General features: G+C 37.8%; 1 protein-coding gene across 1 annotated transcript in view; it reads right to left on the bottom strand.

The window, feature by feature from the left end:
• Positions 1-10,874: 10,874 nt before the first annotated feature.
• Positions 10,875-17,590, bottom strand: part of CABCOCO1 (ciliary associated calcium binding coiled-coil 1) — a gene marked incomplete at both ends in the record, with an annotated part of 53,118 nt that continues 46,402 nt past the window's right edge. Inside the window, 3 exons of the mRNA XM_084290154.1 lie at positions 10,875-10,952; positions 13,714-13,854; positions 14,709-14,831. Of these exons, the coding sequence (XP_084146280.1) occupies positions 10,875-10,952; positions 13,714-13,854; positions 14,709-14,831 (342 nt within the window). The remainder of the gene's footprint in view (positions 10,953-13,713; positions 13,855-14,708; positions 14,832-17,590) is intronic.

Raw genomic sequence — 17,590 nt, 5'->3', positions numbered from 1 at the left:
AACAGTTATTTTCTAAGTAAAAGAGCTGTGATCGGAAACTTTAATAAACCACTTAATAGTGTAGCATCCTTTTCTTCCTTTAAAAAGGCACAATAAGGACATATCAAGCCATTTTTTGTATAATCTGCATAATTTCAAAATAACATATTCAGGGAAACAGACTTGTCTTAAATAGCCTTCTTTGCATTTACATCTGTAACAGCTGCAGTAGCAGCACTGACGGGCTTGATTTTATTCAGTGTTTCAGGATCAACATAAAATCTAGGCTGAAAATTAAAGGGAGTAAATGTACCCCTGACAGTCAAGAAAATGATCTTGGTCCAAGAATATTTCTGGCCAGAACTCGCTTTCAAAAGCAGCTTTGTCATTTGTGCCTGGCCTAGTCCCAATAAGTGCTATTATGATTTGTTACATTTTCTATAGAACCAGGAGACCATTTATTAGCCCCATGGTATTGTATTGAGCTTCAATTATGTAATAGTCATTATTCTGCTGAATATCCAAAGCTTTGTAAGAAAGTTTTAGCTCTGGAAAGAAATCTACAAGGTTCTCAAATGATTTTGAGGAAGATCAAACTCCCCCTTTTTTACTAGTTGAAAGAGGAAAGGTCCCTTCTTGATATAAATCATGAATAATTTGAATAGTCTTTTTTTTCTAAAGAAAAACTCCTTTTCCTTTGAAAGCCCTTGATAGCTTGGGATTCAAGCAGAAAAGAATAAAAGAAGAAATAATAGTTTCTTCCTAGAAGAGAACGTGATAGGTATGCCTCCAAATTAGTAAGATTTTAATTTAATTATAACAGAGGAATGTGTGTGCACGTGTGATTTACCTGCTTATAAGTAAGCACTGAGGGTGTCTCCCATATGTAGCTTGGATGAGGAGGGGGGCAGGTCCTCAAGCACAGCCTTGCTAGGGCCCCCTGAACAGAGTTTTTGCAGCTGACATAAGCCAAGGATGCACCCTCCAGTCCTCTTTGCTCATTCAGCTGCCCATTCAGGTCCTACAATGCAAATCAAATAAAATCAAATCCCAGTGGCCTTCCACTTCCAATCAGTATGAGCCATCCACATCTCCCAGACTGTTGACAAATTAACTTCCATAACATAGTACGTGCTACTAGTTATCTGTTATCACCATCTTTCTGTGACCCTTCAGTGTTTAAAAATCCAACAACCCAAAACATAGATCTTAAAAAGCACTGACATCAAAATAAAATTTGATCATTTTCAAGCAATTGTCCTTTTCACAAACCACTTTATGCGATGAAGGCTTCAGCTTCCAGTTCTCAGAGGAAGTCTTGGTCACGTGTGAATTTTTCCCTGCTCTCTGCTGGCAGGCCAGACACTGCAGTTCCTGTAACAACCAAACAGCAGGTAAAAATCAGCCCAGCTGTTGCTTCTGTTTTCTTTTTTTTTTTTGTGTGTGTGTGTGTGTGCATGTGTGTTTGTTTGTTGGTTTTTTAAACTACTAACTAATACACCACACACAACACACATAAAACTTATACACGCTACAGCTGATCTGCCTCAGAGTAGCAAAACCAATTATTCCTTGGTATTCTCAGGAAATGGAAGAGAAATGTTCTCAAGGCTGACAGATTTCTGAAATGATCTTTCTTTAACGTATGCTCAGTTTAGCTGCTATTTTAGTAAAATGACTCTAGCTTTATACCAGCTGAAGAGAAAGCAGAAAGTAAATCAACAAGCTTTCTTTCAGCTAGACTTCAGTATCTCAAAAATTCACAGCTAACGGAAATTTGCTACCAAGGTTTCATCCCTATTATGAAAACAACCATTTCAAACACTGCTGTACAACTTGATGTGATTACAGCCAGTGCATAGAAATGGCTCACACGTAGGTTTTCCTGTCTGAGAGGGAGCAAGAATAAAACAGGTACTAAGTAATACAGTTTGGCCACAGCCATATCATCCCCTGGTTATTTTTGCAATATGAGTTATAAATAGATCAGATGCATTTGCATTTCATTCACTAATTCCAATCAAAGCAACATATGTGTCCTTATTTTTTCATAATAGGGGAAAAGAAGTTGGATATCCATTTTATCTTTAAGGAAAAAAAAAAAAAAAGGGCATCAAGCCAGAATCTAATCTTGTCTGCCACTATGTGCCACTATGTAAACGATGAGTAAGTCTGCTCAGGTCAACAGAGCAACAGCAGAGTCACATGAGTCACAGCACACTTCTCTTTGGAAAGATTTCTCCATGGCTAAATATACTTTTACAGTTGCTTCAAGAAAAGCTCTGTGTCAAGGTCTAATAAATGCTGGCAGTGATGCTGAGCTCTGAGCAATCATAAAGCCAAAAGGATGAACAAGAATTAACAAGTGGACTTAAAAAACTACTGAAGAAAATGGAAGTTTTTTCCATGTAAGAACTGAAGTATCAGAACATTGGTAATGAAAATCATAACCTATTTTTTCCACTACCTACACTTACTCACCTTTCAAATGGATCTGAAGAAAAAAAATAGAAAGTGAAACAATTTTCTCCAGAATCCAAGTGTAGAAAATACTCTGAAATCAACAGACTAAGCTTATGTAAGTTACCACTCAGCTATGCGACAACACAGAGTTTGTTCCACTATCATTTTAAGCAGTCTTTTCCCAATAAATGTCTTGTTCCTCTCAGGGGAAAGCATTAAATGAACGTACCGCTTCTGTTATCAGTGAACAGGAACAGCCAAATCAACAGAAACTAACCCAACACACCACCCATGATCCAACAGCACAGTAATTCCAATGAATACCCTTTATATCTCCATCTGATATACACAGTGCTGAATCTGGAAAAATGAGAGCTCAGTAAGCCATAAAAGAGATGCCCTTTAGTCTTCCCTTCCCCCCCCCCCCCCCCCCCCCCCCCCTCCGTGGGGTCATAATTTAGCACTATTACAAGGATAGCTTTAGGTAATCAAAATTGCTTATCAAATGTGGGTTTGTATTCCCTATCAAAAGTGTACTGAATTAGAAAAGATTTAATAATTCCTTGTGAATTTCTCTTCTACCTAGTCTTTTCACTGGAAGCCTGATTAAACAAGTATTATTTCTTCTTAAGTGGTTTTACAGTTCGTTTATCTTAGATTTATGACTATCAACTTACTTTAGAAGGTATTAGATAGCGTTAACGTTTGACACATATTCTCTAAATCATTTACAGTGCTCTCCATTTGCACTAGATGATCAGTAATCTTCCCAATATTAGGTTTTATTGACAATGCACCATATAGAGTTCTTATTATATGATAATGATTTAAGATAGGTGTAGGACTGGGAACTAATAAATCCAAAAGCTCCTATTTGATTGTTGACACAAAGCTGGGGAATAATGTGCATCCATCTAAATCACAACATTTCTCAATAGTGCAGTGGAGATGAGCAGGGGCTCAGCCCGGTTCTCCTGGTTCCTGAGCTTACCTCCACCCCGCCAACGCTGGTCCCAGCCTGACAGCCTCAAGCAGCCCAAGCACGCCTCTGTTACACTTGAGTCACACCAAGGTAAATATGCCAGTTGAGATCAAGAAGCGTTTCACCTGAGCAGGGAGTAAGCCTGGAGATTAAGGTTGTAAAAGATGATCCCCCTGATTTATATTTGGGAGACAATATACAAAGGTGTCATATATAACAAAGACATACCATCATGCAGCCCTGCACAAGAATTATTTCACAGAAATATTGGCATGGAGAGTTATTGAATTCAATTGAATAATTTATTCAACTACTTCTACAGAATATCAGACCCCACATCCTTACTACTCACAAAAAAAAAAAAAATGAAGTAGGAAAAAAAAAGCCTTTGGTGGCAAATGAGCATCTCTCCACTGAATTCTACAGAATTAAAGTCTCATCTGCAACCCTGTAATCCAAAGGTAAGTCTTTGAAATGTAGTCAAGAGATCTGTATCAGTCCTGCTTTTACAGTACATCATTGGAAATGACTTCTGGGGCATCTGAGCTGCATGAACTGGCAATTTGTTAAGTTGAAATGTGACATCTCAAAAAAAAAAAAAAAGAAAAGAAAAGCTGAAATGATCTCAGAGCAAAAGTAACACAAAATCGGAACCTTGCTTTTATCCAAAAATCACCTGGTAGAAAAACTTCAATAAAAATTGTATAAGTGGCATATTTGTCACGTGGCAATTGCAGATGACTGTAAATGTGAATAGTACGGAAGTACAGTAAAGAGCTTGCTTTGTCTCACCTTGCTCATTGAGAAATACAAACAAACCAAAAGTCCTTACTCAGACTAAAGGCTTGGCAGGCTCACCCAGCTGCCTACAAATGATTTAGGAGGAGAGAACATCGAGAACTCGGCTCCAATCAAAATCAAAGACCTAGTTCAATGCTATGTACTAAGCATCGCTGTTACATTGTCTTACTTTGGCAAAAGCAAGCACAGATTTACAGGTGGAAGGGAAGTAAAAAAAAAAAAAAAAAAAAAAGTCCTCCCTAAATCAATACTCCCCAGTACAGTATGCACACTTCTGGCTTTGACATGAGGGAGTGCTTTAGACCCACTGCTTAGCTTGTTAGCAGGCAATTTACTAATGTACTGCGAAATAGCAGAAATATCACAAGTTCTATTTTTCTTATTAATGGAGCTAACTGCCTTCTGCAATGCAGTATCTACATTTTTGTCTGCTTGTCTCATTCACTCAGCTCCTAAATCAGCAAAATTTAGCAATCTTCAACATCTCTCAGTGATGAGTGAAATTTCTGTTACTACTGTGAAGAAGGGAGGAGGTCAATAAGGCTTGGGAAAATTTGTTAGTATGATCTGTAATATGAATTTGGCAGAAAAGAAATTGAGAACATTTCTTTGGAAAACAATCAAAGGGCAAAGTTTTCCTCTTGGAGCTGCATGGTAATTCACGACTTATATGCTCCAAATAAACTTAGTACTCTGATGATTACAATAGCAAAGTATCCAGTGTCTGCCTGACAGACCAAACATGGGCATTTTTCCCCTCTTTGTCAGTATTTTTCTGTTCAGGCGGGCGGGCACGTGTATGTCTGCTGACACACAGATAAAAACTGAATGATACATCTCTGCTCAGGAAGATTATAATTAAGTTAGGTATGGCACAAGGAAAAAATGACAAGTAACAGGACCGGTGGCAGAAATTTAGGTTCAGCCTAGCAGAGCGCAACATACGCTTTCTCTTACCTGGATCTTGGCTGCTCCTTGTGTACATGAAAAGTCAGCAAATTCGTGGCTCACTGCCTGTACTACCTGAAAACAAAGAAGTGACTGATAAAACTGAGGAACTTGACAGACTCTGGGACAAGCAATCTCAAACCCCTTACATCCACTTAAGCTTGTGTTAATCAATACCAAATTAAAGCGTGGAACTTGCTGCTATGGAATAGTATGGTAGCCAGAGTTCAAAAAAGGCCTAGGCATGTTTATGGAGAAAATATCACTTAATTTCAAACCACTGTTTGGTCTGGGAGCATACTTGGGCTCCACAAGTTTCTAAACCACTGAACAATAGAAGGCTATGCCAAGGATCCCTCAGTCTGAAGGGTATCCTGTTCCTATACTTTTCCCTAAACATGTCTCATAAACAATGCCAAAGGAAGAACGCTGGGAGATTTGGATCCTGCTCTGTCCAGACATGACATTTCTTATACTTCTAATTAATGCAATCATAAAAACAGACTGTTTAGACAAGAAATTGCGTTGGCTGGAGTTTAAAAGAGACAAGATGCAGATTTTAAGAAAAAGTTGTATGAGACATCTTCAGAAAGGGTAAAAAAGAGCCCGGTTAAAAATTTGAAATATTCACAGGGACTAACCTCAGTGGAGGGAGGCAAAATCCTGAGGCCTTCTTTGCAGCCACTGGAGGAACTGGCTCATCCAGAAGATCCTTCAAAGCACTTGCAGAATCTCCCAACCTGAATCACCATCCACATCAGCATCCCAAATCAATACAACTCCAACAGCCTTTCCTCCAGGAATGGAGAATTACTATCCTCATTTTAGGCAAGTAACTTTTATGGACCATTCTTTCTCATAGCCTTTGAACAATCTCCTTCTGTCAGGCCATAGGTCTCCCTTCTTACTCCCCCTATTCCACTGTACCAGGGCACTTACAGTGACTGACCTTTCCCTATTTCATTCTTTCAATCAGCTGCTTAAATGTGCAAAACAAGTACAACCACTGGCATGCCTAGCCAACAGTGAGAGCGTAGAGTTCTGTGTGAACACAAACCTCATATTTAATGCAGTCTTTGCTTTGTCAGTGAAAGCTTTAAAGCAGTGGGCCACTAATTCTACTATGTAAAAAGCCAGGCTGTTTCTGTCCGGGAAATATTTTACATTCTGTTCTTTCTGCAGTATTACTAATTCCAAAGTTCTCTTTAATGCTCTGCATCTGAATGGGACTCTCAATTACATGAGTCACTGCAACTATCCTTTGATTTTTTTCTTTCTTTCTCTTTTTTGGCACGAACGTGTAATCTAAATCCACAACTGCTGGAGTTTGTCGCTTGCTCTGCACACTTGAAGTGCCACAAGAAAATGGGTTGAAGAGTTACATGCATGAGTTTTGAGTTGCTCATGGCAAGCAACGCAGCCTGAGTGTTTTGTCACTGCTGTCACTTCCTCGTCAACAGTGGCAGAGAAATAGAGGTGATCTCACCTTGGGCACAACTCCTCCCTACACCAGTGTACAGCAGAACCACACACATTGTGGCAGGGGCAGGTATAACACCATCCTAAAATGAATACGAGGGAGAGGAAAGGGGGTGAATTGCCCGGTTACCTGCAGTATCTTTTGCTTCAGGATGACACATCGCTCTTACTAGTGCTAGTAAGAGTGTAAACATCCCTTCCACACCACAGGAAAGCTACACGCACTAGCTATGAATTCTTTATGACCCTTGATATGAACGTAACCCGTGCTGAAGTTCATCTGTCATATCCACACTCTGCCATAAACAGGGGCTAGCTGAAGATGAGAGGGTACAGCCCATAATAGTATCCTCTCTTTTGAGCAGCTGTCTTCTACTTACTTCTGGGTTACAACCTGGGATCAAGCCTATGCTAGGGAGGCTCTGTACAGCAGAAGTAGCATCAGAACACCCTTCTCTGCAGTGGCTTGTGAAAATCTCACCAGAACAAGACAGATCTCACAGGAATCCCTTAACAGAGGAGCCCAAGCACCTTACAGGATGAAAAGGCAGAAATAAGGACTGAAAAAGTTTAAAATATACTACTGGAAAAAACAACAACAAACAAATAAACAAAACAAAAAACACCACAACCAACAAGTGTGTGTAATACAAATATGTTTCTTGTTACACAGTTAGTATGAACTGCAAACCAAAGCCCATCAATGAAAACAATACACTACTCACAAAATAAATCCTTACAAATAAGTACAATACCTGCACCTGGATGCATGCGTACTGGTGGTTAACTGAATCATGTGCATTTAAAAATCTGATTTAAATGGACAAATGCTGACTTTGCACACATTTTGTGGTCACGTTGGCAGGGTAGATTATTGAAGAAAATGTCTTTTTCTCACTTGTGGAAAGCTGAATACAAAGCCCACGCACAGTGCTTTTCTGGGAAAGCAAATTTTCTAGGAATGTCAGTTATAATTTTAGGAAGGAAACAATGTGGTAATTTTCAAATTCAAATTAAGTATTGGTGCAGAAGGAGAGAAGCAAGGCTTGAGAAGAAAAGGTCATGGCAAAACACTGTGGAACAGGTTAAAAAAAAAAAAAAAAACTTTTCTCTTTTTGCCCCCTTTTCCATCTTTTCCAGCCAGCTTCTTATTAGGAAAGCTGTTTTCCATCTTTTATAAACTTTCATTCTCCGTCAATGTAATGCAGGAAAGTGCTGCTTTCCATCTTTTCTAAACTTCCATCCTCTGTCAGTGTAACGCAGGAAAAGCATTGCTTGAAAAGCTTTTCGTTTGCTAGAGGATAATTACTAGTTGTTCACTACCTCATTATAAAATCCTAGAGGAGACCAGGATTTTACCATGCAGATGCTAAAAAGCATCAATATTATACCTTACAGAGGAAAAACTACAGTGTTTCTTCTATCCCTTTCCCCCTAGAAAATCCTTGCTTATTTGGGAGACAAGGCAGAATGTAACATCTTTCTTCTTTTCTACATCTGCCTGATTTAAATTGAAAGCTTTGTAGGGTGGAACCCGTTAAGAACGACGTTAAGTATGTATATTTTAAAGAACTATGTCACATCAGTAGTGAAACAAAAAATCAAAGATTATTATGCCAAAGCCTCAAAAGCCTCAACTGTAGGTCCCAGAAATGACAGTATAATTATTTTTAGAGACAACTATAGCAGTAACTCAACATGACACGGGAGACTTTAAAAACAGCAAGCCTGATTTAATCCATCGGAAAAGCCAGGAATACAGGCTGGAGACTGTTCTTAATGCACCATATTGCATCTGAACATTTTGTTCCTACCCATCCATCCAAAGCATGACGTTTTGCATTTCATATTACCATTCTGAAGACATGAAAGGATTCTTCGAGTTGATGTTCATATGCTGTGTCAGAGCATGTACTCTGACTGCTTGGAGAGATGTCATGTCCACCTTTTGCTCATCTTCCCGCCTTCACCTTAGTCTCCTTAACTATCCCCCCTCCCATTTCAAAAATAATAATAAAAAAAATAATAATCCCTGGGGCTGTTTTTATTGGTAGCATTATTTCAGCAGGAAGATAGCTACAAATACTATTAGTCAGCAGGAAGAGAGCTACAAGTACGGTTTGTGGGATTTGAACTCCACGTGGAATTTCTGCAGTACCTCAGCTGTTATGCATATGTACTAGGAGCGACTGCTAACAAATCATTGCAGTAATACTTGATGTTCATATACAACTTCCCATCTTCAAAGCACTTCAAAATTTCCCAGAAGTTCTACAAAATATGGGAGAGGGAGGAAGATATGGGCAAAAGCCTTTGTTTAGCATTGGTCCTAACATAAATCATCATTATACCTTTTCTGCTTTGTCATATAGCAAGAATGTTGTAGTCATCAGATTTGACTGAAGTGCTAAATTGACAATAACGTTTTCAGCAAAAATTTTAAGAAACACTCCTCCCCTTCCATACAGACAGTTCTTTTCAGAAGTTATGTTCGCACCTTTGAGTTCAAAATCAGGGAAACTTGTGACATTAGCATAATGCTCTTGGAAATTAATTTATGTATCAAAATAAAGGTCCTTTTGATTTTAGAAATTTTTCACGACCAAAAAAAAAGAGTCATATTTCAAAGCAATAAAACATTGCAGAACATAACCATGGATCTTAGAGATTTTAAAGGATTTTTTTTTAGGATAAACCAATAATTCCTCATGAGTTACCTCACCGTTCAAATTGGAATAGTTAGATTTTATAGCTGAAAGGAAGCTCTTATTAACTTGTTGGCCCATGTTGGATAGAAAAATGAAGAAAACTTTTAGTGAATTGCTATAGAGCTTACTTCTGATCATGTAACGGGAAGAATTTTTCTCAACAGGTGAGACCAACTAAAATATTCTGCCCACTTAACATCTCACACAACTGCTTTACAGAGAGTCCAGTGCCCACACATCTGACATGTACTTTAAAGAGTACTTCCAGGCTATTGGCACTCAAACGCAGCTACTGAATATTGTCTTTTAATTCTGGGAGCTCTTTCTGATGAACAACGTGCAGGCAATGCCCCCTTCTGGCTGTGCTCTCAGCTCTAAGCACAACCAGGGAGCACGCCCATGCGAGGCAGGCAGTGACAAACAAGACCTTTCAGGCAAACTATTTCAGGTTATTGCCATTTTTGCCTGGATGAGTCAGGCTTGCGAACGTTCTTCGTTCTCACCATAAAAATGTGGGTGAAGTGAAACAAAGCCTAACATTTTACTTAACGAGAAACAAATACAAAATTGTAACAAATAAAGTATTCTGTTTCGTAAATATTCCCTTAAGCACGCAATCCAGCCCTTACGCTTGAAAGCATGACTTGTTTTTACCATGCTTTCTAGGGCACAGAGTTCTGTAACATAGCAATTAGTATAGTTTACTATTTTGAAACATAGACGTTAAACCAGTTCTTCTGATGTCAATTATTGTATAGTTAAGATTCCTCTTGTGTTTACAACATTTCTATAATGTCTGACAAAATATGGAATGATGTTAGCATACAGAGGAATAGGAAATGCATTTTCAGATGAAACGTTACACATATTCCAGAAAAAAATCCACGGAAATCAAAAGGAATTCTTTCTGGGAAGACTGTAAAAGTACATACTCTTCTTTTATGCAGTTTTAGTATGGTGGAAATAAAGAAGTGTAATATATGAAACTAGTTTAAAAGCTTAGAAAAAAATTAAAATGAAATAACATACATGTTATTAATGAATAACTACAGAAAAAAGTGTATAATTACATGTTAATTAAATTCTCTCCTTATTGTATCTGCAATGCCTCAAAATTACATTTTCTTTCTGTGTATTCTCCTTCCAGCAAAATATCCTGAAAAAGCAGAAACTTTTAAGCATTTCACAACTGGAAGAAAGAAATAATAAAACTAGAGAGTTGTTTTTTTTTTTTTTTTAACTGAGATTTATATTCAGAAATAAACTGAACTTCAACATGCTTGTATTACATATCCTTCTGTTTACAGTCTCCCACTTAAGTCTAAACTAAACAACAATCCTGGCAGAACACAGTGAATTTGAGGAACTCGGACGAACTATTTCTAGGTAAAAGTTAAGTGAACCATTTTCCTTTATACAAAAATAATTATGCTCTGGCAGAGAGCCAGTCTTCTCTGTGTATCACCCCCCACCCCCCAGTTTCCGTAAAATTCAACATCACCTTTCTTATCTGGTTATTTAGGACTTTTTAATTTTTCGGTTCTCAAAGTATAAGCTTCTTCTTGTATTTGCAGCTTTTCATTTATCTCTGCCTGTAAAGAAAATCAGAAGAAAAAAGTGGTTATGCTGGAGCTATCTTAGGCTGCACATTGTCTTTGTGGTTTTGACACAGTGTGGTGCAGTAAGACAGACATTATCCTACACACCTTCCTGTTTTGCAGACATAACGGTGTTTCAGCCTGTACTTACGTGATAACACTTTATCGTATTACTGTGCGCAATCCCGATGTATGGTATGTCTGCCATGAACGGGAAGTGATCTGGGACAGCCATTTCTCATATAACCTTGTCTTGGGAGATAGGCTAATTTGCCTGTATTCTCAGACAGCCTTTACCAATAAACACCAAATCAGAAAAATTGCGTTGGGATTTGATTGTTTCCACTGTTTTCCTTTGCTGCAGATGTTTGTTCTCTAGTGTAATACATTTTATTGAAATGGCTGGAATTAGAAAGCATTACTGAAAATGAACAATAAAAAAAAACATATTTCTGTGATGTTGCTTGTCTTTCTTAATTACAAACACAATTATGAATGTGTATCATATTCTGGAAATCCAGACTGTTGTACATACTGAACACTTAATTTGCAGTGTAATATTCGTGGGGGAAAGTACAAAGGTTCTGACATATCTTAGTGAAATCTGCAGCAGTGATAAAGTGTAGCAGTTCTTAATTTGATAGCATATAGAAATGTGGGATCACTGGGACAAAGAGCACATATATTGGGGTTTTATGGGGAGTTTACGTGTATTTTTCCGTGTCGGCATACACCACTGCCAAGATACATGAGGAACAGAAGGCGTGCAATGATGCAGTCCTTCCAAGAATTGTGATGTTTTGTTGAAACAATTAGAAAGGGATAAAAGGTCCTTCACAGACTATCAAAATTGACCCAAAACTTAGAGATACATTCTGAATAGACTTCATATAATTTTGATAAAGTGATTGGATGTGGCCCATAAAAACTTGCAGTAACTCGCCATGTTAGGAACATTTTGTTTTGCACGTCCTGGAAATCCCTACTGCTGCTATCCTGCAAACTTCCTGTCATTAGATAGCCTCAACATCTGCTCTATGGAGAATTTTTTTCCAAAGTTCTCCATACAATGGGTCAGCATCAAAAAGCTGGGATTTCTATCTCAACTTTGTGCCTTTGGATATTGCCTTCATCATATTAAATCCACCTTCAAGTACCAACAAATATGTTCCTATCCCTATGCTCCTATAAACTGTAAGTATACTTAGAGGCTTTCCTGTGGAACACTGACCCTCCAGGCTAATCCTCTCCTAGCCACCCCAGATGCCTTTTTTTCTCCAGTTTTTTTAAGCTCTCTGTCTCCAATTCTACATTCAGTGGAAATCAGTTGCCACCATGCTTACTCTGGCTGCTGATACCATCACTGAGCATCAGCACTATGATTTCAGACTGAAAGTTATTTTCTAGACCCAACAAGAGCAAAAGCTGTCCACTGCAGACAAAATGCAGATTGCAAAATCACAGTTCTTTCATAACAACACAATGCCATGAGTTTGATTATGTAGCAGCTAAAAAAATCTCATGGTGGGACTACCCCAACTTAAATATCAGGTGAAAAAGATGAACTGTTGAACAACTTTCAAAAACAAAAAGGATTTTTTTTTTCTAGGTATATAACTAGAGTTCTGAAAGAGGAAAAAATGCATTTCTTTCATCTCAGCAGGTTTTGTAAAGAAGAAAAGCTCTTAGTACTGACGCTAATGAAATCAAGGTCAAGTGAAAATCATGCATTCCTTTGTTCTGTAGGGATAGAAAGGAGTAAGAGAACATAGGCTAGGTTCTCTTCCATTGCCAAAGGCATGCTGAAAGGGAATATGAAATGAAGTAGGTAGATCTAACGATGGTATCATTATTCCAATTGATATTTCCCATTCATACATAATCCATGCAAAGCAATTTATCAATATCACACTATTTTCAGATAATACTATATATTTAATAAACTTCTGCTCAGTCAACCATATCCTATATGCTGGATCAAAAACTGTAATGACACAAAGCTTAAAGTGCTTAATGCCACCTGATCGCTGAGATACGACCACATAGTATTTCCATTGTTGAACTGAGTTCTAGCTGGTTTACTACCAATAACTTCATACGCTTGAGGGAGCAGTTTACAAAATAACAACGGTCTACTCTGCTGGCTTTCCACATGTTTCAATTTACAGACCACCCTATGGAGAAGGAGATCACCCCACTACAAATTTAAGCCCACTGACAATAGCTTACTACCTTTCATGAACCCTTAAGAAATAACACACAGGCTCTTCAGAGTCTGCAGACCACACACTGAAACCTGATCTGTTCCATTAAGGCAGCTCTTCTACCCTTAAGCACCTACCAACCAAGGTCTAGAATTGGTATGAGTGTGTTATTCCTGATACGGATCGGAGGATGTGTAACAAAGATGTGTCTAACAATTTATATTAAGCACATATTGCACATGCTTCATCCTAGCAGCTGGTCCTGAACCCCCAAAGAGGAATTTTGCCACTGACATCACTGAGAGCAGGATTTGGCCCATGTTTCTAACACATAGTAATGCTGAAGATATATGTTGTTATATTACTGAATATTTTTTATCTTGTCACACGTAGGCTGACTAAACTATGAGCTATTTATAGAGGCTAATTCACATTCTTACAGCATATGGACGTGCTTTTTGCCAGCTTTAGCATGAATACAGTTTATATTCATTAAAGCTGAGCTAGCTAATTAACCATAGAATTAGCGAATAGCTTTCTAGCAATAGTACCTCAAGGTTGCCAATGATTTCATTTGGGATTCCACCCACTGCAGACTTCTGATCTTCAACAGTGAAAGCAGCCACAGCACCTGATTCAAGGGACTCTGCCTCTGGACAGGGTTCTTCCAGGTGACCTTCTTGATCAGATCCCTAGCAGCAACCAACCATAATAAGAAATATGTAAGTTAGAGCTTTCTCTTGTTCTCTACAGGACCAACAGTGTCAGCCCGAAGACACCCAACAACCACAGCATCACAGAATCACCTAGGTTGGAAGAGACCACCAAAATCACCTAGTCCAACCTCTGACCTAACTCTAACCAGTCCTCCACTAAACCATATCACTGAACTCTACATCTAAACGTCTTTTAAAGACCTCTAGGGATGGCTCAACCACTTGCCTGGGCAGCCCATCCCAATGCCTAACAACCTTCTCGGTAAAGAAGTTCTTCCTAACATCCAACCTAAACCTCCCCTGGTGCAACTTTAGCCCATTCCCCCTCATCCTGTCAGCAGGCACGTGGGAGAATAGACCAAGCCCACCTTGCTACAGCCTTCTTTATTGTGACTGTAGAGTGTGATAAGGTGGCCCCTGAGCCTCCTCTTCTCCAGGCTGAACAATCCCAGCTCCTTCAGCTGCTCCTCGTAAGACTTGTTCTCCAGACCCCCCCCACCACAATACACAAAGCCAGCATTTAAGAACTTCTGCTGACAGACTATCAGCATCACACCTTCACTGCCCAGGCCAAGCAGATGCTGAGGTTATGAAGTTGCATGGGGCAAGAGCCCAGACATGCGGACTCAAATTAACGTCCTCCTCTGCTGACTGGTTAATGCAATGAAAGCAACTACATTCAAGCATTCATTTTAGAAGTGAATGCATTCTGGAGAAAATAAATGTCATTAGTGACTGGACACCAAAAGGACTAAATGAGGTAAGAGACTCATAGAAAAATAGCTGAGAAAAAAAAAAGGAAAAAAAAAAAAAGGAACAAAACTCCATACCTTAGATTCCATCTCTACAAATATTGGCAATACAATCAGTGATTCACAGCTCTCCGAACGCATATCTTCTTCCAGTAAAGGAGGGAAGGGGGTAACTGCAGGTGGGGCAAGTTCAATCACATACTGGCAGTATATACGTATATATGTAAGAAAAATTAAAAAAAAGGAATTCATGTTTAATTATTGCTCACAGCTTTAATGCATTTTTTTTTCTTTAAACAGAATTGAAATTCTTAGCAAACAGCAAAAACAATACTTTTTTTTTTTTGGTTACTATCCAGGTGCTCAGAACTGGAAAGCATACTGAAAATGATTATAGATCAGCTTTAATTTCTAGTTGCATCTCAAGGGATCCCATTTATAACACTTGGAAAGAACAGATGATTTTCATAATTTCATAACACTACAGCTTCTTACTCATACGGATAATTAAGTTTAGAAAACACAGTGCTTAGGTAACATGCAGTCTTCACAATGCAAATTTGTCACTTCTAAACAAGGATCTTGTTGCATTTTGGGATCAAATGACCCTGTTGACTTCTGGGGCATTCAATCTCAGGAGTGAGCAGGAGTAAGACTGTTGTTACACTGCATAAAATAAGGCCCTAAGAAAAAGATTTAAAGATGTGACTTTACCATAAGAATTAATCAATTTTTGTTGCTAGACCAACTTGCTCCCATTTCTTTTTCCTGCAATCATAGGAACTTCACTGGTATCCAGCTGGCATGTGAGCTGCTGCTCCAGTGATGTTTAGACCACGAAATGGCAGTTTTGCCCCAGCACTAGCTGGGGATGCAGCACTTCATCCTCACTACTCAGGCTCTTTTGCAAGTGATGCAGAAGGCTGCCCTGAGTCCTCCAAAGGGTCAAGTTTTTGTTTTGTTTTGTTGTTTGAGTTTTTTTGTTTGTTTGTTTGTTTTTAATCAGTGACATACCAAATAAGGTGACAAAAGTAATTTTTAAACTAGCAAGGAACAGGGCATAATAACGATATGTTTTGGACCTCTACAAAAAGGAAGTGCCCACTGAGAATAGCAGGCAGATGTTCCAGTTCTGAGTCAGCTATTAAAAAACAAGATTTTGCTTGGATGGTGAAAGTCAACTGCATTAATTCACAATGGGGTAATTGCAGCTCCCATAAATTAAATTTCCTCACACCTTGGAAAGCGCAGCGAGGTTGATATTTGGCTTACTTACACTTACCTGCTACAACTAAACATGCAGAAAACCATGAAAGCTTCTGTAAGTTTGCAAAAGTGATGACAAAAAAAAAAAAAAAAAAAAAAAAAAAAAAAAAAAACAGATAGACCGATTCATTTTACTGCATTAAAAATCTCTTTTGTAGTTCTAAAAGTATTTCAGAAGTTATGTTTGGATTCTGTCATACGTGAGCTACCCAAAAAAGGTAGATAGTATCATCTCAAGTGTATAACAACCCAAAAGGCTGACAAAAAGATTTCCAGAATTTAAGTGAGGAGAAAAGCAGCTTTTATAGAGACCAAGAAGCATTTCCAGTAACACTTGTGGCTCAAATTTTGCAGCCCTCTGCTAGTGTCTAAATATTGACAAATGAAATAGTTTATTTTTTCATCAGAATGGTGACCTAAATGCTGTTCTTTCTAAACTACACCAGAAGATTTGTTTTCAAATTCTAATGCTTTTTAAAATTAGAGTCCTTTTGATTTAGCAAATATTTCAATTTTATCTGATTTCTCACCCTGTATTTTCTCAATGAAAAATATTTGCTAAGTTGGATGAGAATTCACAAATAGTTTCTGCTTCCTTAAAATGGCTGCTTTTAGTTATTTATTTAAGTATTCAAGTTTATTTAGATCAAATCATTATTCCATTTATTCACTTGGTTTCAATTAAGAAATAATAATAATGTAAAAAACAAACAAACAAACAAACAAACAAAAAAAAACTAGATGGGGTTTTAAAATCAATTCCTAACTAATCAAATACATTTTTGTAGCTTGGATAAGATTTTCAGAGATTCTGTTTTAGAATAATATTTTTACTTCACTGCGTCCCTTTAAAGAGAGCTATTCTTTACTCATCTGTTCCATGTCTAATAATAACCCTTGGATCATTAAGAAATAACTAAATTACAGCAGAACTAGTCTCTTTAATGAGCCGTAACAGTCTCAACATTCAGCCAAAAGTTTTTTAAAAGTCTCTGAAACTGCAATGTAAAATATAAAATATTTTGTTTAGTACTAAGTTTGTAAGTTTGTGAGCAGTACTACATTTTACAGCCAAAATATAGTGACCTAAAAATGCCATTCTGCATTGCTCCTTCCTATACATCGTCTCCTTAACAAGTCCAGGGGAAAATTAGAACGAATGAATTGTGGCGAGAGCCTGAAGCCAACAAACGTATTTAAATGAATCCTTCTGATGCAATACTTTCCTTTTTAAAGAGAGAAAAAAAAATACAAAACAATTAAGTCTTTGTATTTCCTTTGAACAAAGCCTCATGTTTAATAGCACCAATGGCTCCGTAGTAAAATCTATTTAAAAACAGAGGAGACACAGTAAGTTTTATACAGCTACAGTTAGCTTTAAAAAATGTTGCTAGTTTCTGAAACCTGAGTAAATTTATGGCAAATTACTTCCACTGACCTACATTAAAAAAATATATATACTTTAAAAAAAAATCCTGAGGATTTGTCATTATCTGAGCATCATTCACTCTGACAAAGATGTATTACTCAAAGTGTCCTTTTGAATCAATGTAACTACCAAAACATGAGGAACAGTTTGGCAAGACGATAATGCCTTAAAATTAATTGGCAATATTTTCATGCTCATTGCGATCCAATGGGTCCATGAGAACTCAAACACAAATAAAGGCAGTGGCATAAATACAGAGAACATA

This window comes from Netta rufina (genome assembly GCF_964035555.1).
Source record: "Netta rufina genome assembly, chromosome: 7".
NCBI lineage: Eukaryota > Metazoa > Chordata > Aves > Anseriformes > Anatidae > Netta > Netta rufina.
The sequence above is the reverse complement of the archived record's forward strand: the minus strand, read 5'-3'. Positions and strand labels throughout refer to the sequence as shown.